The sequence below is a fragment of the Fistularia commersonii genome, chromosome 22, assembly GCF_037954325.1.
Source record: "Fistularia commersonii isolate RoL2024-O1a breed Wild chromosome 22, RoL_Fcom_v1.0, whole genome shotgun sequence".
Classification (NCBI taxonomy): Eukaryota; Metazoa; Chordata; class Actinopteri; order Syngnathiformes; family Fistulariidae; genus Fistularia; species Fistularia commersonii.
Genome location: NC_141305.1, coordinates 6812149 through 6837332, shown reverse-complemented (window position 1 = coordinate 6837332; position 25184 = coordinate 6812149). Strand labels below are relative to the sequence as shown.

At 41.0% G+C, this 25184-nt stretch overlaps 1 protein-coding gene across 2 annotated transcripts in view; it reads left to right on the top strand.

Annotated features, from left to right (window-relative positions):
* Window positions 1–25184, top strand: part of wdfy3 (WD repeat and FYVE domain containing 3) — a 98661-nt gene that overhangs the window by 1431 nt on the left and 72046 nt on the right. For both annotated transcript variants that reach the window (XM_086169171.1, XM_086169172.1), the window contains exons 2-4: window positions 18686–18896; window positions 21306–21429; window positions 23403–23512. In XM_086169171.1, the coding sequence (XP_086025297.1) occupies window positions 18717–18896; window positions 21306–21429; window positions 23403–23512 (414 nt within the window). In that variant the 5' untranslated portion in view covers window positions 18686–18716. The remainder of the gene's footprint in view (window positions 1–18685; window positions 18897–21305; window positions 21430–23402; window positions 23513–25184) is intronic.

Below are 25184 nucleotides of genomic sequence, written 5' to 3'. Positions count from 1 at the left end.
ACCACTTGACAAAAGCAATGAACGATCCGGAAATGAACAAGAAGGGGCTTTCCAAGACATAAATATGCAATAATCGAAGAACTTTGCAAGAAATTACTCCATAATTAACAATAAGTTATAAAAATTAAAAAAAAGTCTCAAAGTAAGCAGAAGCTTTCTTTGGAATCAGTAAGATGAAGGGTGGTATTATCAAAAGGTGAGACAGAAATGATCTGAAATTGAGATTGCTCGGCAAAAGAGTGAGTGCTTCCGCTTTGAATATTTCACCCTAAAATCAGAAAAAAACCACACTAATTTCTTGCCATATCACCCAGAAGAAAGAACTGCAGAATCACTGTGTGTGTGTGTGTGTGTGTGTGTGTGTGTGTGTGTGTGTGTGCGTGTGTGCGTGTGTGCGTGCGTGCGTGCGTGCGCGCGCGCGCGCGCATGTGTGTGATTGTGATTGTCACTGCAGCACTAATTCAATATCAAGGTTTGTACTTGGCTCCTTATACGCCGCCCGGCAAAAAAAAACCAACTTAAATTATAGCCTCGTAAGTTGTAGAGCTTACTTTTATTGTTTCCATGGTGGTTCTGAACTCACAGGAGGTGAACAGCACGTTTCACTGCGACTGCGACAGTCTGAGGCCGTTGACCAACAGATGTTTTACAAAAAAGAAAAAGTAAATGTAAAAAGTCTCATCTCCGACCAGATGCGAAACACACAAGTTACTCAACTGACCTCCGCACTGACTGGAACCTGCGCCTTGGTGGTTTCCAGACGGTTGCTCTGATTTCAAACACTTGAAAGAAGGAAGTCGGGGTGTGTTGGGGGGTTTAGAAAGCGCCTGATCCCATTTCTCACAAGTTTTTGGCATCAGTCCCAGCTGACATGGTTGCTCAGACGGTGAGCTGCAGGGAGGCAGGAGGGGAAAACAAAAAAACTTTTTTTTTTTTTTTTAGTGTCTGTATACCTGGACCCCTGCGGCGATATGGAGCCTGGGGGGGGGGGGGGGGGGGGGGTAGAATATCCTGCATACAGGAAGGCGCACCCACCAAATGTTACATTAAGCAAAATAAACAAAATCATTATTTTATACTTATGTTCTGGTCATTCTTCAAAACGTTTCCAGATGACTCATAGGCATGATATTCTAAATATTATTATTCACTTATTTTTATTATTATTTGTTTCTTATTTGCCATATTGGGGTTATTTATTCAAACATTCCCAGTCCTAACTTGATGATTTTTTGGGGTACTTTAAGAGACTTGTGAATAACCTCATTGTATTTCTCCATAAAATGGCAATAACAACGAGATGGAGAGACAGAGGAGATTCCACGCGGAATTTTCCCTGCCTGTATTTCCGACTGTACGTATGTCGAAAAAGCAGCTTCCAATTCACGATAGTGATATTTCCCAAGGGTTCCCTGCACCATGACGTGGACGGGATACAGATTTTCGGAACTCATATCCCCCCCCCCAACATACACACACATACAAACCACACCGTCTCGGTTTCTGACAACGTATTTCCGTCCGCAGCTCAAAGGTAGCAGACCAAAACAAAGTGGTTGAAAGTGAAATTCAGAGAAGGCTCTTCACTGTCTTACGCTCAACAAAAAAGTTGTTTTTTTCCCCTCCACCTCTTTAGTGAATTACGTTAAATATGAGATGTTTAAATATTCAGACATGCAGATCAACCTTATTGATTTTACCGTAAAAACATCGATCATGATATTTATTGTCTCTTTTTGGGAGGCTGATTTTCCGCACTTTTCCCGGAGGTGATTTTCCCTTCCGTCTTTGGGAACAAAAAAGAAAAATGTCACGCTCTCATGACTGATCAGCTGCTTCCCCTCTGAGAGAAATAGAGGAAGATGGGGCGTTGGCATCCACGATGACGTTCGGGGTCTTACACAGCATTGAGAAGCGAGAGGAAAAGTTTGAGGAAAGGGGGAACCAAATAGGAAGCCTAGAGTGACGTCATTTACGGTTTCCACGGTGAGGTGGTGGGTGAACATGTTAAGTATCGGTTTTTACAGTTTCGCTTTTGTGTCCCTTATGTTTTCTTTTTGCGGTCGGACAAAGAAATGGATCAAACCAGCACCATTCTAAATATATTAAATGCTGACATCTAATCATGACATCATCCTGGTCTTGGCATTAACATTTGAGTTAGATATTATTAAGCTAAATATAAACTAAACACTTCTGCAGATGAGTTGTTTAATTCCTTTTTGTAATTGCTTCTTTTTCTGCTAATTTTCTTTTGCAGCTTCTCTCTTTTCTATGCTAAAGGGTACTTATAATTCTCAGACAATTTGATTTAGATGACGGATCAATGCTGTTATTCAGTATATTTCAGTATTTTTTTTTTTAGTGTCATACAATTTTTATTTTGACATTTCTTTGTTGATTTTTTTAGAGTTTGTTGCTGGTATGAGTCTTTTTGAACACATCTTTTTGTTTTTGATGAATTTTTCCTTTTTTTGTAAGAGTCTTCCTGATTTTCAGGTCATTTGTTCTTCTTTTCTATTTCCAGAATGTCTTTCCAGTTTTTCAGATTAGTTTTTTTTCTTTAGAGTTACACTATTAATTCAAATTGTTTTTTGTTTTTTTTAATATTCCAGTGAGTTTTCAGGGACTGTTAGTAAAGAAACCTAGATAACAAAAGTGGTCAAAAAATTACTATCCCAAATTTTCTAAATATATATATATATATATATATATATATATATGTGTAGGTACATATACCTATCAGCAGCCATATGATCTTAAATATTACATACCTGCTTTAAAAACTGCTTAATTTTATTTGTTTAAAAATAGTGGATGGAAGTCATTGATTAAGTGAGACAAAAAATTCATAAATTTTTAAAAGTCAAGAATCTAATTGTGCTGGATCAAAACCTTGGATTGAAGGACAGAATTAAATATTTCAAAGAACGGCTGTTAAAGGTAAATAGTAAAGAGCTCTCTGTGGTTGAATGATTATATTTATACCATATTTATGGCACGGTTACGATCCTCCTTCAGGTTTATTAAAAATCCAGCAATATTTTACATGTTGGAGCACTTGCCCGTATCTGTTGGGGATGTCTCACTTTCTGTTCAATGGGTTTAATCAAAAATGAGAGAACTCAAACTCCAGCTTCGCTATTTTTCAAAAAAACTCAGGAGAAAACCCATCGACTGGTTTCAGTTCCGCTGCGATTTTAGAGATTGCAGAAAAAACTGCTGTTGTCTACCGTAAGTGAAGCTTCTGCTTCATCGGCCACGGTCGCCGGACTGAATTTACTCTGGGGTCGCACTTACAACTCAATCAACTCTGCTTATATTTATCATGTATAAATTCACACGCCTCATTCGGTCAACTTTTTACCTTTGGCTGTCAGGGGAGAGATACAGCGGGAGAACCACTAGAGCGGCCGTGAATTATTTTAATGTGGATTATTTATTTCAGATGATATGCGGGCAATGGACTGCTTATGGTCATTTATGAGGCTGTTATTCAGGCTTCTGTTAACTGAACAAAATGTGTGTGAAATGACTCAAAGTTTACAAGAAAATTGCTCGATTGCATCGGCCCGGTTCTCCTGCCGGGGTCCTCTCCAGGTTCTCCCGTCTTCCTCCCCGTCTAAAATCCACCGGTAGGCTCACTGAAGACTCTAAAATTGTCCAGGTGTGTGAATGAGATAGTGAATGTTTGTATGAAGAACACCCAGATGGTCAAACTGACGTATATTTAAACCAGCAGTGTGGGGACACAGACTGCGAGATTGCGTATCACAGTTTTCAGCCGCCAGAGAAGCACGGAGGGGTCCGCGGTGCTTTGCACGCCATTCCACCGGTTCTCGCACCGCAAGATATCGATGAAAAGCACAGCCTTGACCCCCTAGATTCCAGCGGTCTTATTTAATGAATTCAAAAGCAGAACAGTATATTAGCAATCCAGGTTTTAAGGCTCTAACATGCTCCCTCTCTCTCTCTCTCTCTTTCTGTTTTGTTCTGTCTGAGAAGACATGGTGTTAGTGTGGGAGAAACAAGCCACCTCCGCAACACATTGGCTCATTATTATGACAAAATCTGTAATTTTCCCTTTGGAAAGGTTTTGGGTATCAACAGGAGTCTGCCTGAGGCTTCTCCCAGAACACACGCGTGCATAAACAAAGATCGCCGTCCCAGATCACACCATTTTTTTGTGGCTGCCTCGTTATTGATTTTAGCATAGCAGCGTAGCCAGATGAAATCTGTAAGCTAATGCAGCACCAACGCCGGTGTTAATTTCCTTCCCGATGCAGACGGCGAGCTTTCAGGTCTTGGTAAAGGTGTTCTGGAGAAAGAGGAAGCTTCAGTTGCGTGTGTGTGCTTGTGTCTTTTCATGAAGATGCCATGTCACACACCAGGCACAAGGTTGAAGTTTACCAGCTGATTGTCATTGTTGAGTGGAAGCAGAGGGCAGTTCTAAACCAGTGGAGATTAAATCTTAATAATCGCTCAGGGGATGGCGTGCATGTCAGGAATCCACAAAACTACTGTCTTTACGATTATAGATGTATGTATGAGTGTGTACTTGAATATAAAGATCATTTAGATATACATATATCCACTCCGGGGTGAACCAAATTGTCTCTTTGTATCACATGTTGTATAAATGTGATTCCTTTTTTTTTCTCTTGTAAATCACCAAGAAATAATGCAAAAAAATTAGTGATAAAAATAAAATAACATATTAAATTCTCAAAATAGTATTAAGAAATGACCCATGACTAGCCTTAAATCCAAAATTACCTAAATATTCACCCAAATTTATTAATTTACAGAAATTAACAAAAGTAAGACCCGTAGAAGACCTGCACATTTGTGAGGGGAAAAAAGGTATCAAGAAATTGGAAGCTGCTTTGACAGATATAGTTCAGAAAATGATCTTTAAAAAAGAAAAATATTGAATTAAAGCTGTGTCAGACATCTTAAACTTAAATATATCTTATGTGGATTTCCTCAGCTGTGTTTGCTCATTCTCACTGAGTTAGACTGTCCCAATTACATGCTAATTCATTGATTTATTTAATGTTTTTTAATTTGGTTGAGTGCCAGTATAATGCGAACAAACATCTTTTTGAAATTTTGGCCTCGCTCTGTCATGCAGGCCCGTATGGTAAGAGCAGAGACGCTGCAATCACATCCTCAGCGTGCAGAGATTGGAGTTACCCAGAAACCGCCTCGGGGTCTTTCAGCACAACAGGTTTCTCTGGCTACTCTTAATCACATGTCGCTGGATTTTTTTTTCTCCTCATCCTAGTACACCTGCAACCTTGCCGTCGGTGGTGTATCGAGAGGAAGATTGTGTTAGCCGGGCTGGTTGATCTGCTTGATCGCCTTCCTGCCGGCCTCATTTCCATAGCGTCCATCTCGCTCGGTCCCTGCTGGAAACAGTTAAGGACAACCTCCTCCCCCCTCTCCTGACTCCAGGGGAAGCAGCACAATGGGAAGCTGAAAACAAAAACTCGAAAAGTAGACAAGGGAAGAGGAAACCTTAGCCCCGCTGGACAGGAGCAGTCTCTGGATGTCAGAATTTGATACCAGTAAATAAACACAATATGCAATATCTCGTACATGGACAAAAGAAGAGCTCACAAAATGTTTTTTTGTTGTTTGTTACATTTGTAATTAAATGCACGACTACAGTGTCCTTCAGCAGCAGTAGGTTTTAAAAATGGACTCAACTGTTTCTGTGTAAGACTATGATTTCCCTTGCAAATATACAGAAAATAACCTCAAAATGAGAGCAAGGCTCTGACCCTTGACACATAAACAAAAACAGACCACGTGTCAGCGTGTCACTTCCTAGCCGCACCTGATTATGCAATGTGAAAATCTGATTCCAGATGTGTTTTTATAGCGACAGTATAGAACCGCATGACTGAAAGAACAAGTTGTTTTAATGTCTAATTACTTTCAAGATTTTTAACCGGAGAACGTATCAAAGTATTGAAACTTCCAGAAATCCTTGTTTGGGAGGATTAGTTTCCTATCATTTTACCTCACTGTTCACACAGAAAGAGGTTCTGGTCTCACGTTACCTCTTCATCACAATCAATATTTTGGCCACAAACCTTGCTATGCCTTTTCTTTTTTTGCTTTTGACTTTTTTTTTTTTTTTTTTTTTTTTTTTTTTTACCTCCAGGCTCAAAACATTAAATGCTTTTCTGAAAATGACCAGCCAGAGGCAATTGACAGCTCCCGGGAAGGTCAGATGCTTCGATGCTTTGGAACACCTTTAATAATAAAAATGTCTGCACAAAAAAAAAAAAAAAATCACCTGATCTGACCTTTGACCTGATGGAACACAGAACGAACCCCTGGAAGAGAAGAGGTGGTTTGTGATGGGTCACGAGGAAAGAGGGCAAAGTATACAATCAGCTGGTTCAAGACCTTCGCCGCTTTGTTGTTATTGTTGTATTTGTCCCGCCTATTGGTTGGACATTTCTCACCTCTCAGCCCATCAAGGTCTCAGTAAGAGTGGAGAAAATTGGGATACTCCCAGATAAGAAAGAAATCTGACCTTCAGCCACACCGCACACCATAACATTGTGGCGTTCCCCGTCTTTCACAGGGAAAAAAAAAGAGACAGAATGTTCCCAAGTGGGGGTCCTACTTTGCTCTTCTATAGAGGTTTCAAAACATGTTTGCATTTCCAAGCTTGCTCAAGGAAAACCTAAGCACTGATGCACATTTTTGTGGTAGCCAACATTTCTGACTATGTTGCCCGTAGCGCCACTGACTTACATTTGAAAAACACTCTGCTGCAAAAGGGTGGATGCATTTGTGACGAGAGCGACAACCCTTGAAATGACCCGTTGCTTTGATTTATTTCGGACCTGAGAACAATTGGAAAGTTTGTTCAGTTAAATTGTCACCATTCATAAAGCTCGGGGCTGAGCCTGATCTAATTGACGGAGGTCTCCAGTTCTTCTGTTCCATTGACCCAAATGTGTTGGACCGAGCTAATATATCCAGTCTCGTAGTCACTAAATGCTGGTGGCACTGAGCATTTTTTCATGGAGATGAATGGAGGCCCCACTCCTTACCCTGCATCCACACTCTTCTGCACATCCATGGTGCAAAGGTGGATATCAACATGGTCATGTGACAAGAACCTGACCGAAATGTCGGATGCTCTGCCAGCCGGCCAATGCAAATGGTTCATCAATTATCGCACTTACTCTTTGGATCCTTTGGATGTGACTAATAAATACCAGGCTCTCGAGGGTTTCATTCTTGTTTCTCTGCTTCATTTCTTGGCTCAGCTTGGTGGTTAAGATAGTTGAAGCTGGCTGACGACATTCCCTTGACTTGATTCGGTCAGGTTTGTTTGAGCAGCCTAACAAAGGTTTTTTTTTTGAAGGATGGTTAGAAAAATACAATTTTGTCCTTCCTGCTTGACTTTCTAAGCTAACATGCCGTGACAATATCCATCGTTGGGCGCTATGGCTGGTTTATCCCAACCAGGACATTCGAAATTTTGACTGTCTTGGGAATGCCACCCTCTCGGACAAGTGCGATTGATGAATTTTGTGATTTTTGCCAAAGTCCTCAACGATCATATATGTACAGCGTCAGGAAAGTTCGCCTGACTCCCCAACTGGAGGTGGACTCAGTGTGGCACTTGTGCAAAATAGTGGTAAACTCCATATCTCCCTCCCATTACTCATCAGAATGGTACGTTCCTCCCAGTGTTATGGCCAAAGCCCTCACCCTCCTCTCCTCTCTCGAAAAGCGCCGGTGTCAGGGGGGGATCAGCTGTGCCAGTCCCGGCGGACCACACACACACTCACACACACACACACACAAGCGCACACACTTAGCATAGACACACAAAACACAGTCGGCTGGCTGTCGAACAAAGCCTCTGGTGCTGCCAATGAAGACGAGCCATGCCCTCGGCGCTCAGCCTCTCCCCTTCTCACGCCGTCGCGAGGGGCAGGCATGACACCATTGTTGCTGCGTCTCCCCGTCGACAGAGAGGTTTGGGGGAGAGAGCAGAGCTGGCATTCGGTATATAACAGGATATTTTTCTCTGCTCTGCTCTGCTGCTGCCGCCGATGAGTTGAGATGTTGGCCGGGCGCAGAGAAAACAGCAGGTAGGGGGGATTAAAAAAAAAAAAAAAAAAAAATCTGTCTCCGCGGCTTCTGGAGGTTGTTTACTGTCGCTAACTAGCCTCACCTAGTTACATTCGTCAAATGTATTTGTTGATTTTCGTCTCCTACGCTTTCACGCCCGCCGACATGTTTACTCTACATTTAGGCAGCAGGATGCCGAGTGGTGGTTGTGTAATAAGATTTTTATCACCATCATCACCAGAAACCGGTGCAGGACGCCGTCAGGGGAAGCAGTGGGAGTCGATGCATGTAATAAATGCCCTGTTGTCTCTGGAGATGCTATAAAAAAGGCTCCGGGGTGGCGAGTCCGCTTTATGGCTTAGGTCTTAACGTAAAGCGCAGTCTTTACACGATGGACGTCAAATTCCCTTTTTTTGGATCAGATATCCACCAGGCTTGTTATTCCATGCCCATCTTGTCGCCGGCAAACCTTTTTCACGATTCTCAATCCTGAAATCACATCAGGTTGTTGTGTTTTTTTCTGCTCACATCAGATGAGAATATTGAGCGCCTCGTAAAACGACGGCGAGGAGGTGCCATGTCTTCTGTGGCGATAGATATTTACGTTACAGGTGGTGATGAGTACACCACGGGTCCGTTGTGCAGTTGTAGCTGCTCGGTGATAAAATACTGAAGATTGATGGTTATGGTTCTTGTTATGGTTTGTTGGTGAAATTGGTCTGCGTACAAAGTTGTCAGATGTGTAAATTAATCAATATTTATTCATAAAGGATGGTCCCTAACCCCAATCGTTACAAAGAGATCTTTTGTCACCATGTTTTAACTTTTGAAGTACAAGTGAAGACCAACCTTCTTGATTTGTTTTTTATTTAACTTACATGACATTCTAGAAATTTAAGAAATCAGTTCCTTCATCTTTTTGTAATTTTTAGAGGTATTTTCTTTTTTTTTTTGTCTCCTGTCACATCAATGTCTTTCAGATGAATTGTCTCATAAATATTCAGAAAAACAGAACTGCTGTGTCATGGTGACGTCCCCATCATCTGGAAAATATCTTGACGGCATCGTCTTCTGAGTTAGCCTTGGATTCCTGCCTCCAGAAAAGTCAAAATAATCTTTACAAAGAGCGATTAGCAAAGCACAGAAGTGGAATCATGAATTGAAACGACATGGAAATCGATTCGGTAATCATGTTCTTCAAGAGGATGGTAAAAAAGAAGATTGCTGAGGAGACTATCAAGTATCGAAATAGTGAAAATGCGTCGGTCATTGATTTTAAGAGAACACCCTCATGCATCTAAAGATGTGACTCAAACCAATCAATTATCAAAATAACTTGCTGTCTAACTGAATCCTTTAGTCACTTGTGCAGCTCTAAATAGTTAACCATCTCGAATATTGATTCCCCAAAACGTGAATATTGATCAAATTGTACAAAAGAATTCTGAGTCTGTGTCTGGGCGTCTTCCACCCAAGTTATAGTCAATGGCTTGTTGATGCACAGAACTAGTCGCTGTCATGGTGATGATAATTGCGACATCCTGATAAACAGCTGCAGGACAGCGTCATCATGGAGTTGTATTTGTGAGAATAGGTGGTCTTGGGAGGAGGGGGGGGTCTAAATTTTTGTTAAACATCAACGGTGCTAACAGGTGAGATTTCACCTGTCGAGGTGATGCCTGAGGCCCGGTGTCTTTTAAGGAGGGAGGAGGCGACAGACGATGCCACTCCTGTCCGGGCCTGTCGGCCTGTAAATTGTTTCTTGCCGGGCTGCTCGGGTTACAACCACACGGGTGATAATAAAACAAAAACATGTTGCAGTCATTTGAGGCTTACCCTCCTCTCTGTAATTTAGAGCCAGACATCATTTAGGAAACATATATCAAGTACATGATTATATAGTCAGTTAATTAAAAAATGTTTGCTAATTTGTGGCTAACTGGATACTTGTGCCCCCTCCTGGGAAACAGTGTGCTATTGCAGATTAGCTGGTTAGCTGCCTGGAAAAACATAGTAAGAAGTAACCCCACACTGCTCCCCAAACCCACATCTCATTAAAAAGCTTGTACAATTCAGTGAAAATTTATCTGAAAATTAACCGCCGGTCATTTCAAAGAATGAGCAAAAAAAAAAAAAAAAAAAAAATTCTTTCATATAGCCACGACACAACACCTCTACAAGAAATCACCTAAAAAAATAAAACACAGGAAACAACTCTGGAAAAATACAAGTAACACGTTACCATAGAATCAGAAAAGACATCCCTTGAAATCGGTTAGATGTAAGTGAGCGGCGATGGTTTGAAATTCACTTTGCCGGCGTTGCCGTCATCCTGACAGGGCGGCGAGATACTGCCTGCACAGGTTTATAAAGAGGCTGTTTGTCACTTGAAGTCAGAAAGTTTCAAGTCGGCATGATCCCACCACCACCCCGCCCCCTCCCGCCTTCATCCTATTTGCATTTCCCTTTTCAAGTTTTCGCTTTATGTAACTCCCGTCAAAAACCCCGGCGCGTTGTTCCTCAGCGGAGCTCCCCGGATTCCACCCACCCATGTAAACTGTCAGACCGGGAGACGTTTCTCTCATTACATCACTTTTTGGAGGGGAGCGACCACACAGGCCTTTGAACACTCCGGGCTTTTCCAGGACACTGGCTGCCTTCATCTCCCAGGAGTTGGTGTGAAACTCTTTGAGACGCTCACTGAAATTGGCATCCGCTTAAAAGAAAAGCTTTGAAAAAGACGGAGGGGCGGCGGTAAAAAAAAAAAGGGGGCCTAGCTTGGCTCTCAAGCGCCGAAGAGACGACGTTCCGGTGACGTCGCTGGCTAATTTTCCTTTTGTTCCGACCGAGATGAGATGAGATCCCAAAGCTGTGGTTGCATAAATTAGCTGTAGACTGAAAACCATTATACGGTATGATTGATTTTTTTAACATGCAGGAAATTGAGGCATTACCCACACCTCCCCATCCCTGTGTTGAGAGAAGGTCGAGTAAAGTGTCACTGTTAGTCTCAGTGTAGGAACCGTGCTCTCTAGATTTAAGATTTTACCGCGTTGTGTTCACGCTCACATCGACGTGCTAGCAAAAACAGCCGGATATCCAGCCTTCTTTTTTTGGAAAGCAAACAATTTCTCCAACCAGTTTTAGCAGGTTGATGTAGGTTTCTGCAGGTTTTTATATTGCGACAAAACGTTATCCAATTTCTCACTGTCGCCATGACGATGACAACCATCTAACCACACCTTTTTGTCCGGATGCTGACGATTCTCTGTGTGGCTTGTCCCGTAAACCGCGGAAGCGGTCTGTCACTTTTTCTCCTTGGCTTTGGCACCTTTTAGTTACAAGGCATTATTTTCACTTTAACCTCCAAGAGATGCAGGCAGTGCTCTCTTCACACCGTATTAGCAAGACAGGTTTCTGTTCAGAGGCATTTTGAAGCTACATTTATTCGGCAAAACTGCAACAAAACGCCCTCAAGCCTTTTTTGTTTTATCTGACGTCCATCGACAGCAGGGCAGAAGGTCTCCCTCCCTCCCGCAAATATTTTTTTTTGTTGTATCGCTGGGGTTATTTTTTCGGAAAAACTCAAAGTGTTGTCTGGTTGACGGACTTTTTTTTTTTTTTTTTTCTTCCCGCTGCCTGTGGATGACTCACTTGACAAATCTGACGACCTGAAAAATACATTTTTGCAATTTGCCTGGCCTTCTAAATCAGAATCAACGTTCACATGATGGAGGTCGTCGCAGGACCGCGCCGACGTCTGAGTAACCGCTCGACTCGTTGCTCAGCAACAAAAAGTTTTATTAATAAATTCAGCATTGCAGAATAATACAGTTTGTTGTATGCGAACTGTTGTTGTTGCATTGATGCAGAATCCCAGGGCTGTTTTGACTGAAATGTGATGTTTAGGAATCATGGGATGTTTTTTTTTTTCATTTGGTTAAGTTTTCGTAATCTGAATTGTGCACAAACATAGTATTTGATTTTGTGTCTTCGACCAGTTTTTAGTCGATGTACCTTTTTTTTTTTTTCAACATTCAGCGGATGAAGGCAGTCTGCTGTCTCTGGAGGAAGTCTGATGGTTGTGTTGCCAAAAGGTGTGGGCATCTTGTTTTTCCTGGCCACGTTTCCAGATCTGTAATTAAAAATAAGGAATCTTTGCGGTTTGGAGACACAAACGCATGATCACAGGCCCGTTTTAAATAAAGCTGATGGTCACATTTAAAAAAAAAAAAAAACTAAAAAAAAATTCAAGTGGCATTCGGACAAAAAAAACATCAAGCAGAAATAGACAACGCTAGGAAAAAAATCTGATAGGCAGAAGCCCTTTGTACAGACATTTTGACCAGAGTTTTAAGGTAATCACATGTCGGATAATCCAATCAGTGCTAATCTTTCATCATAACAAGAAATATGATGAAATCGATTTGATCTGTAATTTTCAGCTGATGTTTGAAGTCTGATCTGACTTTCTGTGACCGCCGACAGCAAATTTTGCATTCCAGTCCTGGACATGTAGAAAGTGACCCCTATTTAAAATCTAATCATGTATCATCCTTTTTATTTTCATTAATCAAACACTTTCAGAATAACGTCCTGAATTGAAAACATACTTCACACCGAGGACTTTATTTTACTAGTTTCTGTTTTTTGTCTTTGAAACGCAATTTAGATTGATTTAGTTCTAAATGTGTGGTTATTAGTCACCAATTTTTAAGTTAATTGTTTCATTTTATTCGCCGGTTTGAGTCGGCATTTAATGATAAATATAATTTCTGCCACAGGCTCATTGAGTATTACCTTTCTCTAATTTTTTTTTTTGCATTGAGTGCCATTTGGATAAGGCTTTGAAAAACAAATAGACCACAAAACAAATCATTTGTGCAAGATGAGAGTCTTCAAATGGACCGGCAATAAATGATCTTCGGTTGCCGCCCCAATGAATGCATTATTGTCAATATGATGAAACGTGAGACGGTCGACCCCAGTGGTTCCGGCAGCGGCTGAACCTCAGTCCACGCCGCGCAGCTGCTTTTTAACAGTCTGAGGAAGTCAATTCTGGATTCTCTCAAGCTCTTCCCTTACAGCGTAAACAAATTAAACACTGAGACATAACTGCGGCCAGGGTTATCCTCCCCGTCCACAGGGATTCGACGCCATCTTCGTATGGTAGCCTGGTGCTGACTGAGAGGGACAAACATCCCGATCCCAGATTCCTTTTTTTCCGTTTTTGTTTTGAGAGCTGCTTGCCGCTTACTAAGTAGGTGGAGTGACTTGTAATCCTGCATTTGTGTGTGGGTAAGAGTCAAACACCTCTCCCTTTGTTGATTCTCCCACTCATCCTTATGTTGACTCCCATGACATATGTTTGGCCTCAGTTTGCGGTTCCGGCCCTCGCCGAGCTCCAGTTGCCACGTGACTCGTATCTCAGGATCCAGTTCAGACGTTTTTTTTCAGGGATGTACGTCAGTATTCAGCTGAGTCAGGCTGTTATTACATTACAAAAGATCTGTGGTTTATTACGTTTCCCCATGCGAGAAAGGGTTCGGTAGTGTTCGCTGTCGCCCCGATTCAAAATCTGCACTGATACGAGTGTTAAAAAAAAAAAAAAAAAAAAAAAATCACATGAATCATGAAACCCCTGCCAAAAAAAACCAAAAAAACGCTGACAATCAGACCAGAAAACAGATGCATTCATTTTTTCAGCAACAGTTTGTTGACTTTACCAACTTAGCAAGTATACACACTTCCATGAGAAGCGTCGTCTTCACCTTGCATTCACATAAGCCTGTGCAAAGTGTACACACCGTCAGTAATTCATACATAGATGACAACAATGAAAGAGCACTTAATTTTTCAAAAAAATATTACAATTAACAGTTTTTTCTCCATTGCAAAGCAAGTATGAATATCCAAAAAAATCCAATTAATATCCACTTGTTATTGTTATTAACTGCTATGTTATATTTGTTTTGATGTCCATCAGATTTCCATCCGATGGTTCGTCTGTAATAGCTATCTAAACATTTAGCATTCAAAGAAAATATACATATACATATCTTTTCTACTTATGACATATTATATTTCTTTCACGTATATCCAGATCAAACTATATAGTGTTTCTTTACAAGAAAAGAGACACTTGCTGAAATCCTCCCACTTGTTTCTATCATTCATATTTCTTTTTTTTTTTCATCACTTTTTCTTCCCTGCATGACTCATAGCTTTAAACAATGATTCAGGGGCCAGGTGCAGTGGCCTGGATATTTTTATAAATCACTTTGGGTTTTGGATTCCTTATTTCTGACATGCAGCAAAAAGAAAAAAAAAAACTTCCTGACTAGCAGCTTTTTGAGCTGCCGAGTCAGTTTCCTGAGTTTCTATCTTAGCTAGTTACAGGCGGCCTTTTCTGCTGATGTTACGCTGTTTGTTACTCAAACCAGATACGTTCACCCTGCAGCGCTCAGTTATTCGGAAGAAATGTATTTAACATGAGCCAACACTGACCAGCTTTCAACTGTGTCCTTTTAAACCTAATGAATCGGGTAAATATCAGTTAAAAATGAAAAAACTCTGAAGATAGTTATTAGAAAATCCATTAAATAAAGTCTTAATATGCAGCAAGAAATTACACCCAAAAAGACTTTTCTAATCAGCAAACATTTATTGAAAATAAACATACAAATGAGCAAAAAAGATGAATAAACACATTTTGAATCAGCTAAAGGATATTATATGACCTGAGTTTCAATTCCTGAGCAGATTCCATGTTGAAATGTTTGGGTTTTGTTCGTACCCACCATGGTCGGGGTGTTTTGGTATGATCCAAACTCCACCTGGTGGAGGAGCCTGACAAACGTGCACATGTTCTCGTCTTCTGTCTCCTTTAGAGAACCAGCCGTAGAGTAGACGCTGACTGCGGGGTCACGGAAAGGCCGGCAGTGCCATGTCGGCCATGATGCTCACCACAGCATCATTTTGTTAGTGGTCATCGCCGACGCAGCCCAGAAATTCAGAGTAAAACGTGAAAATCGCCCAGCTGCCATCCGCTCTGGCGTACTACACCAGTCCGGAGAGGAGGGTTAGACGTCGAGTGGGTGCAAACTCAGCACGGCATGTTCCGACCGCTAACCTCCCGCGGAGCCAGTCGATGTCATTCTGAACAACAGGACAGCGTCCAGGGCAGTTTTCGATGCGACGCTCTAGTCAGCCAATTCCATCAAATCAATCACAATCAAGCCGATACGTCAGACATCCGATTGCAGCCCGATGTTGTCCTGTCACGGATCAATTTTGCTATCGGTTGATGAAAATTTCACAGATCTGCCGGTTTTGTTTTCCTTATGTTCCCAGGCGGATGTTGATACTTGGTCAGATGGAGGACCTCAGTCTGAGCACGTCTGATGTTGACCGTCTTGATTTAGATCTCGACGGGCAGCTGACGCTGTTGTTTTTAAGTTGTCAACTTATCAAAACACAACCTTACGTTTTCTATGTGAATACTCAGTATATAAAAACATGCACCCATTTTTTTTTTTGTACTATAAACACACCAGTTTTTCTACTCACAAATATTTCGCACCCCATGTAATTGGTGCAGTATTGGTGGGCCCGTGGATAATTACAATACCAATAATAATAATGATAATCCAGAATATGTTTATAAAGTGCTTTTCATTAAAGTGCTGTTCAGATGAGATGAATTCTGAGCAGTTCAGAAAAAAAATCATTCAGTCACGCATTTGTTGACCAGACAATGACGTCCAGTGAATAAATCGCAAAATCATTGACCCCAAAGCCAAAATATCAGTCAAGCATGAAATGCGGTATTCATTGCAATTGATTGATGCTCAGAATTAAGTACAATTTAAAGTTTCTAACGTCCAATCGGCTCTCCGATGACCCCCAATGGAATCAGCGGCGGCTGGTATTGGCTCATCTTGGCCCGGTTGGTCGATCGCTGTCCAAATGAGATGGTGGCAAACCGGTTGCCGTGGGTGATGTTTGTCGGTGCACACCAGAGAATCACATTCAAAATTAATCTGTCGAATCAGTGGGCGTAAATCACAGGTATAGTCACAAAAGGCCAGTATGACATATTCATTATCGGGGAATGGACAAAATAAGCAATAGACATAAATAAAAGATTGACTAACAGCAGGGAGTCACAGTTGCTGTGGGGTTGAAAGGGTTCAATCCATTGCTCACATATATAAACAGCCAGTACTGTCGATAATTTAGATTTCTGACAGATCATATATTATTTTAGTGTTTTGTTTTTAGTCCACCAGTGCTCGAGTGCCCATGACAGCACATCAGTGCAGCCACGTTATAGATTGACGATCTGCCGTTTCAGACCGTCACTGCTCTTTTTAAGTCCGTGGATGTTTATCTGCGTTGGAAGTCTTCACTCCTCTGCAAGGTCTCCTGGCAACCGTCTCTAAGCGAGGGGATGGCAAATTGTTTTAGGCCACGCAGGAAGCGAGGTATAAAGGAGAACGGTCTTAACTAAAAATGAGCCTCGTCATTTTTTGCCTGCAAAAGGGAGACAAGGACGAAAGAGGGAACTAATAATGAATTTAAAAGGATGACTAAAACACAGTTAAAAATTATGTAAAAAAAGAACAGCAGCAAAAAAGAATGACTGTTATATTTGGACTTATTTTTCCAAGAACTAGATACTGTGGATCAATTGGGTCGTGTCAGTCAAGAGCACCATATATTTAAAATAAATCAGTTCAACGTGCTTGTCCTCAGTCGTACAACTTAGAAATACCAAAATAATAAGTTTAAGAATATTCCCTAATGGCTCACAGCTACAATTCAATTATAAACAAATTTGTAGATTTTATGACCGTTTGTGTTTTACTAGTAAGCCTTCCCACTTTTTTGCACCAAAACCAGAAGAAAAGAATTAGATTTGTGTTTTTTTTTTTGCTCTTGAATAAAATTATTTCCTTGCATGCCCCCCCCCCCCCCCCCCAAAAAAAAAAAAAAAACTTCACAAAAGTTCCTTAAATTAATAGATTGTGTTTCCAATGTTAAATGAGCCAAAAATTATGTTGCGCACAACACAATTCATGTGGTTCATTCCGGGAACTTGTATTTGCTTCCAGCCCAGAAGTTGAATAATTCTTTTGACTGAAAATATTTCCTGCGTGCAATTTTATCATGGCTCTTCACGGTTATCGATCGAATCACATGGCAGATAATGAGATAATCGCGGGGGGACCTGTCTCGCTCGTGCACCCTAGTGGCATTGCATGATATAACACGCCGGTTATGAGATTCAACTCGCTATCCTACGGATTTATTTATTTCCGTTCTTGTGTGACAGCGACACTGATTTAATGTATTCGTACTAGCCAAACTCGGATAGATTCGGAAAATGCCTCCCATCGTTTTCCCTTTAATTTCACAGCCATTTTCTCAGAGCCGCTAGCCAATTTTCTGCGGTTAATTTTTTTTCCGCTCTGATTATCTGGTTGTTTTATGGTAATTTTTTGGGCCATTCCTTGCATATTTGTTATTTGTACATGTCATTGATGTAGTTATAAACTTTTTTTTCAATAAACTAGTTTTATGATCTTTTTTTTTCTCCACAATTTGGAGTCTATTTGTTTTCGAGAAATTTTGGACAATGTTTTAAATAACTTTCTAATTTTTAAAGGGGAATATTTTCCTTTCTCGTTTACAACACCGTACATAAGAGTTAGAAGGTACTCAACATACATCTTTATTTGCCAACTTTGTTGCTTATGATACCTCCTGGTGCATATGAAAATGCTAAATTTGGTGTAAACACTGACATATTTCCTCCATCAAATATTATTCCCATAAAGTGTATTTACATAGAATGGCCTCACTTTGTTTCACTGAATTTAAAAGAAATGACAATGAAAGGAAATTTTTGTCCCTTTTCATTTTTGGCATGCATCCATTTCTGGCCTTCCGGCAACGCAGCAACCTTCCCTTGATAAAGGCCTTTATCGCATTTAATCAGATTACAGCTTAACGCTTCTCTCGCCTTTTAAATGAAACCTTTTTTGACAGTTTGTTTTTAATTTTAATTTACCTGTCTCGTAAATCTTTTTTTTAACTTCATGCTGATTTTCAGGTGACATCCTGTACATTGTTTGGTAAATTCTTGATTTTTCTGTTCATTTTGAAACGAAAGTTGTGTGTTAAATGTCAAATTCTGGTTATGAAAAGTGAATTAGCTCATTTTTAGCCACTCTGTCTGTCCCCTTTAATTGTGTCCAATGGCATTTTAGATATACTGTATTTTCACGACTATAAGGCGCACATAAAAGTCTTAGATTTTCTTCAAAATGTGCGGCGCGCTCTATAGTGCAGTGCGCCCTGTGTGTGTTGTTGTTGTAAGACGACGTAGTAGAGAACACCATGAGAACGTTAAAGGGGTAAGTGCGGGCGTGGATCGTATATAAAACGCGCGCCCTATAATCAGGTGCGCCTTATATGTGTGCGTTAAATACGGTTTTAATAAAAATCGAGCATGCAGGCTCCCCCCTACGGTTACGTCACTAACTTCTGCCCTGTTCCCCCCCCCCCGCAGGGCTGCCTTTGCCCTGACGAAGCCGCTCAAGATGAACATGGTGAAGAGGATCATGGGGCGGCCGCGGCAGGAGGAGTGCAGCCCCCAGGACAACGCGCTGGGCCTCATGCACCTGCGACGCCTCTTCTCCGAGCTCTGCCACCCTCCTCGTCACATGACCCAGAAGGAGCAAGAGGAGAAGCTCTACATGATGCTACCCGTCTTTAACAGGGTAAGCTAGATTTACACCCAGACTGATACCTGCGACTAGCTTGAAAAAATGCATCTTAGCTTCGGTTTTACTCTACCGTGTTCTGTGCTCACACACACACACACAAAAAAAAAACAGTTTTTCTTCCCTGTGTTGGAGGGGCTGTGGCGTAATGGGGGACTTTTCCTACATTTTTTGGGACTGCCCTAAACTGATGAAATTCTGGGAAGAGGTAAAAAAACAAATAAGTGAGATTTTAAAATTAAACAGACCAATTGATCCACAGCAATTTATTATGGGTACAGCATCAACAAGCGATTTAAGGAAAAAACTGGTGTTTTCGCTTAGAGTTCTTCTATTAATTGCACATAAAATGATCACAGTAAACTGACTCAAACCCCACCCACCTACCCTGGACCAGTGGCGTCAGAGGCTTAAGGGTGTAAACTGCATGGAACGCATAACAGCAAACTTACGACTTCAGACAGACCTATATCTTGACAAATATCTTAAAAAATATTTGGAGAGTTGAAGATATTATCTCTATTTGACTGAGTTAGATGTTTTTTTGTGTTTTTTTTTTTTTTTTTTTTTTTTAGTTTTATTTTATTTTTCGCTTGCTATTGAGGAAATAAGTGACCTATAAAGAATATTGTATAATATGTATCTTGTTATGAGGTTTTGTCAGAATGTGTATGACTCTGTTAAGGAACCTGTTCTAATAAATATTCAAAAAAAAAAAAAAAAACAGTTTTGTTGCTCCAGTGTGAAAGAACTTAAAGAAACTTTAATTTCCATCCTCGGGGCAGTTTAATTTTAACCACCTCACGCAGCTCCAGTTGTTTCTCTTTTAACCCCTTCATTTATTTTTTATGCTTTGACACGCTTTTCCTCTCATTGCTAGTTTTATTCTTCTTCGTGGGCATTTTAGTGCCTGGGATTTTTAAGATTTTTTAGAGTTTGAGACAAATAAAATTTAAGAGGATGATTTGGTTGTACTTGCCCTCCCCACATTTAAACATTGCGAGCATTTGCGGTTTACCGCCACAGGAAGGTACTGATGCTTGTCAATTATGCCCAATAAAAATCCTTTTAACGCCTCACATTTGTGAAGACGTGCCCTGGACTTGTTAGCATCGACCGCAATGAGTTGGTGCGATTGTCGCCCGATAGACAAATATCCAACGCGCAAGGTGTCCAGTCCAATTCAGGATCTTTAATTGTCAAGAGTGGAGAATTAACATACACAACACTGCAAAGATGTTATAAGGAAAATTCTCCACGTGCGAAAGCACATAGCCTTTTATCCTTCCATCCGAGAGTTTTTTTCAATGTAGATAATTCATGTCTTGAACTGCCTCGTCCAATCAGAGTTCAGTGTTTGGGCAGTCCCGTGGCAGGGTTATCTCCCAAAGCAGACTTTCAGACATCGGGGTCTTGCTGTCACGGCGGCTCTTTTTTTACGATGATAGCGAGGACACCGAGCTGCGAGTGTTAGCGGCTGCACCACAACCACAGGTTCAAGGGAGGCTTCTTGTGTTTTTCCATTATCGTATCAAAAGGCGGGAGGCGAGTCCTCCGGGCCCGGCTGTCTCCTCTTGTACGGGTGAAGGAGGGTCATCCTTGACCTCCTCAGCTTTCGCTTTTTCCCGCAGTTCCTGAACCGGTCGTGTCGTGTGTCACGACGCTTTCACGACGCTTTTGAACGTCCAATCCCTGCGGAGAATTCAACATTTGCCTGGGCCGATTTTATTGCTGGCTGCCCCCCCTACCACCAATCAAATCAGAAATATCACATAACAATAAAATCAACGTGGAGTTCAGACATTTTCGCGCAAAATCTCTTGCACTAGGAGAAGTTACATGATAAGCTGATTGATTGTAGTGTTTCATCTCCCCTGGTAAATAAATACACACAGCCCGAGGCTGACAGTTGGATGCTCCTAAAAAGATTATGTCTCAATTTTTTTTGTCTCCGTGGTCGTTGTTTATGGGTGTTAGCCATTTTCTAGGTCCATGTTGATTTATTTACTTTTTTTTCCCCTTCATTTTTTCAGTCATTTCTCACCTTTAGGATACTTTTTGGTTATGACTTGATGGTTTCGTATCATTTCATGTAAATCAGGGGTGTCAAACTCAAGGCCTGCGGATCAGGCCCTTAAACGGGTTTAATTCGGCTCGCAAAGCTAAAAGACAACAGGTTTCAGGGATGAATTGAACAATAAATACATTAACAGTAGTTAATCAGTCATGATTTTACCCGTCCGGCCCACTTGGGAATAGCTGAAATGAGTGTGACACTTCTGATGTAAAAGATATGTAAAGATGTTAAAAATTGTATTTTCTTTTTTTTTTCCCCCCAAAATGGAATGAGTCGGATGAAGTGTCCCGTCTTCATCGCCTGACTCGTCTTCGTCTTTGCACCCGCAGGTGTTTGGGAACGCCCCGCCCTCCAGCATGACGGAGAAGTTCTCCGACCTGCTGCAGTTCACCACCCAGGTCTCTCGGCTCATGGTGACGGAGATCAGACGGAGGGCTTCCAACAAGTCCACAGGTAAGACGCCTTTCTCGTTTTTTAATTCTTTTAATACTCTTTCCCTCTTAGGGTTCAACTGTTCCTCTACAGTTAGTTGTTACTAATAATTAAAATAACCCTCCCACCCTTGCATCAAGACCACATTAATGGAAATACATGAGAATCTCGCACAGACATGAATTATTTTAATAATGGATGCTTCATTTCTCAAAATGGTTGCGAATTATCTGGGTCAGAAAGAACTGGGAAAGAATCACCAACAAAATTTTTTTTTTTTTTTTTTTGCACATTTACAGTAAATCAGCTTTTAAAATGGAAGAATAACAATGAAGAATGTCATGAATTACATGAAAAAGTAAAATGAAAATCGCTGAAAAATGACCACACGCTTAGGAAAAATGACTTTGGAATTCAAAATAAAATGACTTTGAAAGTAAAAACACATAAATTAGCAGAAAATTGAATTGCTCCATTTGGAAAAATTGGGGAAGGGGGTGATATTCTCACACATCAACCATGTTCTAGACATGCTCTTGACAAACACACACACGCACACGCACACGCACGAACACACAGATCAGATCACTCCGGCTCTCCATCTTCAGTTTCTCTCCTTTATCATCTCTCCATCCGTCTTATCTCTGTCACCAAGTCTGCTGCTTTCAGGCCAAAAACATCTCCGATTTCACGATGTGAGTCGACCCGTGCATGAGTGGGCACTCGCACACACACACACATACACACACACACACACTCGTGCACGCACACACACACACACCAACAAACCCCCAGCTGAACACGTCCTTTCACGCTGACTCACTTTTCGAGTCAGACACTGAACTGAAACTATGATGCCCTGCATGTATCCTGGGTTGTTGTCTGTCTCCCCCTCAGGAACTGGCTGGTTTCCTCTTCCTAAATGTTTTGTCACCGCACGTCAGAACAGAACAATCAAACGACCCAAACCTTTTCTGACATGGAAACTTAAACTGATCCTGACCCATTTTAAATTCCATCTGTTCATATGTAGATCTGATATTGTGCCATCCAGAGGGTTTTGTGGACTTTCTCAAATCTAGAATTTAACAATTCCAGATTTTCAGGTCAGACAAACTAAGTAGTTTGAGGATGAGAAAACAAGGGAGAAAGGCAAGGTGTTGCCGCAAAGTGACCAGGAAATTACGTTCGAGAGTCGTCTCAAAAAGACCCAGAAATAAGCTAAAACTGTTGCAAAAAAAATCAAAAGTGACCAAAAAATGTTGACTAATATTATCAAAAAATGCCTGGAAATTTACTGCTGAAAATGACCTCAACTTGTAAGATAATTCCTGGAAATTTTGCAGAAAATAGCATAAAATGTGTCTGAGAAATAACTCAGAAAGGGGCAAAGCACTGGCTGAAAATAGACTTGCTGCTGCTTAAATTCAGCAAGAAATGATCATGAGTAATTAATGACCTAAGGACAAAGACGGCTAAAGCTATTCCTTACTATGCTATTGAGACACTCACGCAATTTACTTGTATTGATTATTCAATACATCATCAGATATTTATATATTTTTTCCATATTCAGTCCCAACAAAGAGCAAAAAATGAATATGTATGTTTAGAGCTTTCTCCACCATTTGATCAGTGGCTGTGGCCCAATATGTTACCAATCTTACCTCTTTTTATTTCCTCATTCAATCACTGTTTGCCAGGACGCCAGTAAAAAAATCTGCCAGTAACGTTTGCATGAAAAGATTGCCAGCAGACATCTTTTTGTCGCTTTTTTTTTCCTTTGCCGAGGCGATCCGGGGAGGCACAAATGTGCCTCTCGCACGCGGCGTCACATTTACAGAGATGATTTATTTGTTGGATAACCGATCATTGTTCCAGCGGCCCATCTGCTCGGCACAACGGGCTGTCACTTTGCATCTAGTTAATTTTGTCTTCATTTATGTCTGTGCGCGCGTGTGTGTGTGTGTGTGTCGTTGCTGTCGCTGCTGCAGAGGCCGCCAGCCGAGCCATCGTTCAGTTCCTGGAGGTGAACCAGAGCGAGGAGGCGAGCCGTGGCTGGATGCTTCTGACCACCATCAACCTGCTGGCGTCTTCCGGGCAGGTTAGTGCAACAAGTATTAATACACTCGCTGTAAGAAACCATAGTGAGGTCTCATTATCTCGTAAACTATGGCACTGGTGAGTTAAACCCTTTTTTTTCCCTCTTTTCGGTTGCTGCTAGCTTAGCATCACCAGATTTGAGTCTCCATGTTGGTTTGTTCTGGTCACCCTCTATGAGAAGTAGCTTCCTTAGGATGTGGCTGCACAACAGGCGGTTACTGCTCGGTAGTCAGATTATTGCTCAGTGGTTATGTTATTGGTTTAGTAGTCCGATTATTGGTTAATAATGGGATTATTGGTTGAAGGGTTGATCAATTGCTCAATAGTAGGATTATCTAGGGCAGGGGTGTCAAACATACGGCTCGCGGGCCGAAACTGGCCCGTAAGGGGATTCGACCAGGCCCGCAGGATAATTTGAAAGTGAAAAAATGCATAAAAGACAAAGATTTTTTTTTTAATTAAGTGCAATTTGAGAATATTCCGCTAGGAGGTGCACTATTTTTGTCAGAGTAGACGACAATCCGCATCAGTGAGATGGACCAATCAGCAGACGTCATCAATGCACCACCTGCTGCTTGTTATGACGTTGTTTCTACCCTGTTCTCTACCTCCCCGCTACGCCCTCATTAGCCAAAATGTCGTTATCAAAATAGAGAAAAGTAGTTAAAGAGTGTTGAATTTTCAAAGAAAAATTGACTATGTCAACCTTTGTGCTTAGCGTGTTTGCAACAAGTTTCAGTATTTTAGGAATATAACATACGGCGCCGCTATGAGACTCATCAGAGCAAAAAATATGACAGCTTATAAAGACAACTGAGAAGAGATAAGATCAACGAATTGCTGGCAGGTCTGAGGAAACAGCGTCCACTTTCACCGATAGCCGAGAAATCAGTGATGCAGCGGTAAAAGCCAGCTAGCTAATTGCTAGCGAATATGTGCAATTTAAAGTTAAGTCACCAGCTTCACTACAAACTAGTATGATGGAATTCTACTGTTCATGCAACTCCATACATTTTCAGTATGTATTGTATGAGTATGCATGTTTCATGGATGAAGTTTACACATTTACAGGACAGGTGAATACTCCTATCCTTACACATTTAATAGCACCCTTTTTAGTTTGGAGGGTGTAGGCAGGGATTCAATTTAGATTTTATATGCACATGTGTAAATGGTTTAAAAATCCCTTTCTTTATAAGTCTCATTTAATCTTAAAGTGCATTACTATATTTTTCAATACCGATTACTTGTTAAAGTTTTGTGCCTTTGTACGATCAGTGGGATCTCATGATCACATGATTGCAATTCATACATGTGAATGATAGAAGTAAATTGCACTTTTGTCTAAGGAAATATGAGGTGTTTCATGAAATGTTTTGTAAAGGGATTGTTCATGAAATTCCAAGATTTTCTAATGTCCTTGTACTTCTTTACACCAAAACAGAGGAAAGACATGACATTTTGGTTATTTATTGTTGAATATGCTATTATTTTAATGGTCCGGCCCACTTGACATCTACCTAAGCCGTATGTGGCCCGCGATGAGAAATGAGTTTGACAGCCCTGATCTAGGGTCTCTGTCGTGTACTCATTCCACTTCAGTGCGGAGTCGGACTATAATCCGGATTTGTTTTCCAGTGATTCGTCTCTCTGGCCCATTTGCATCTCCCGTC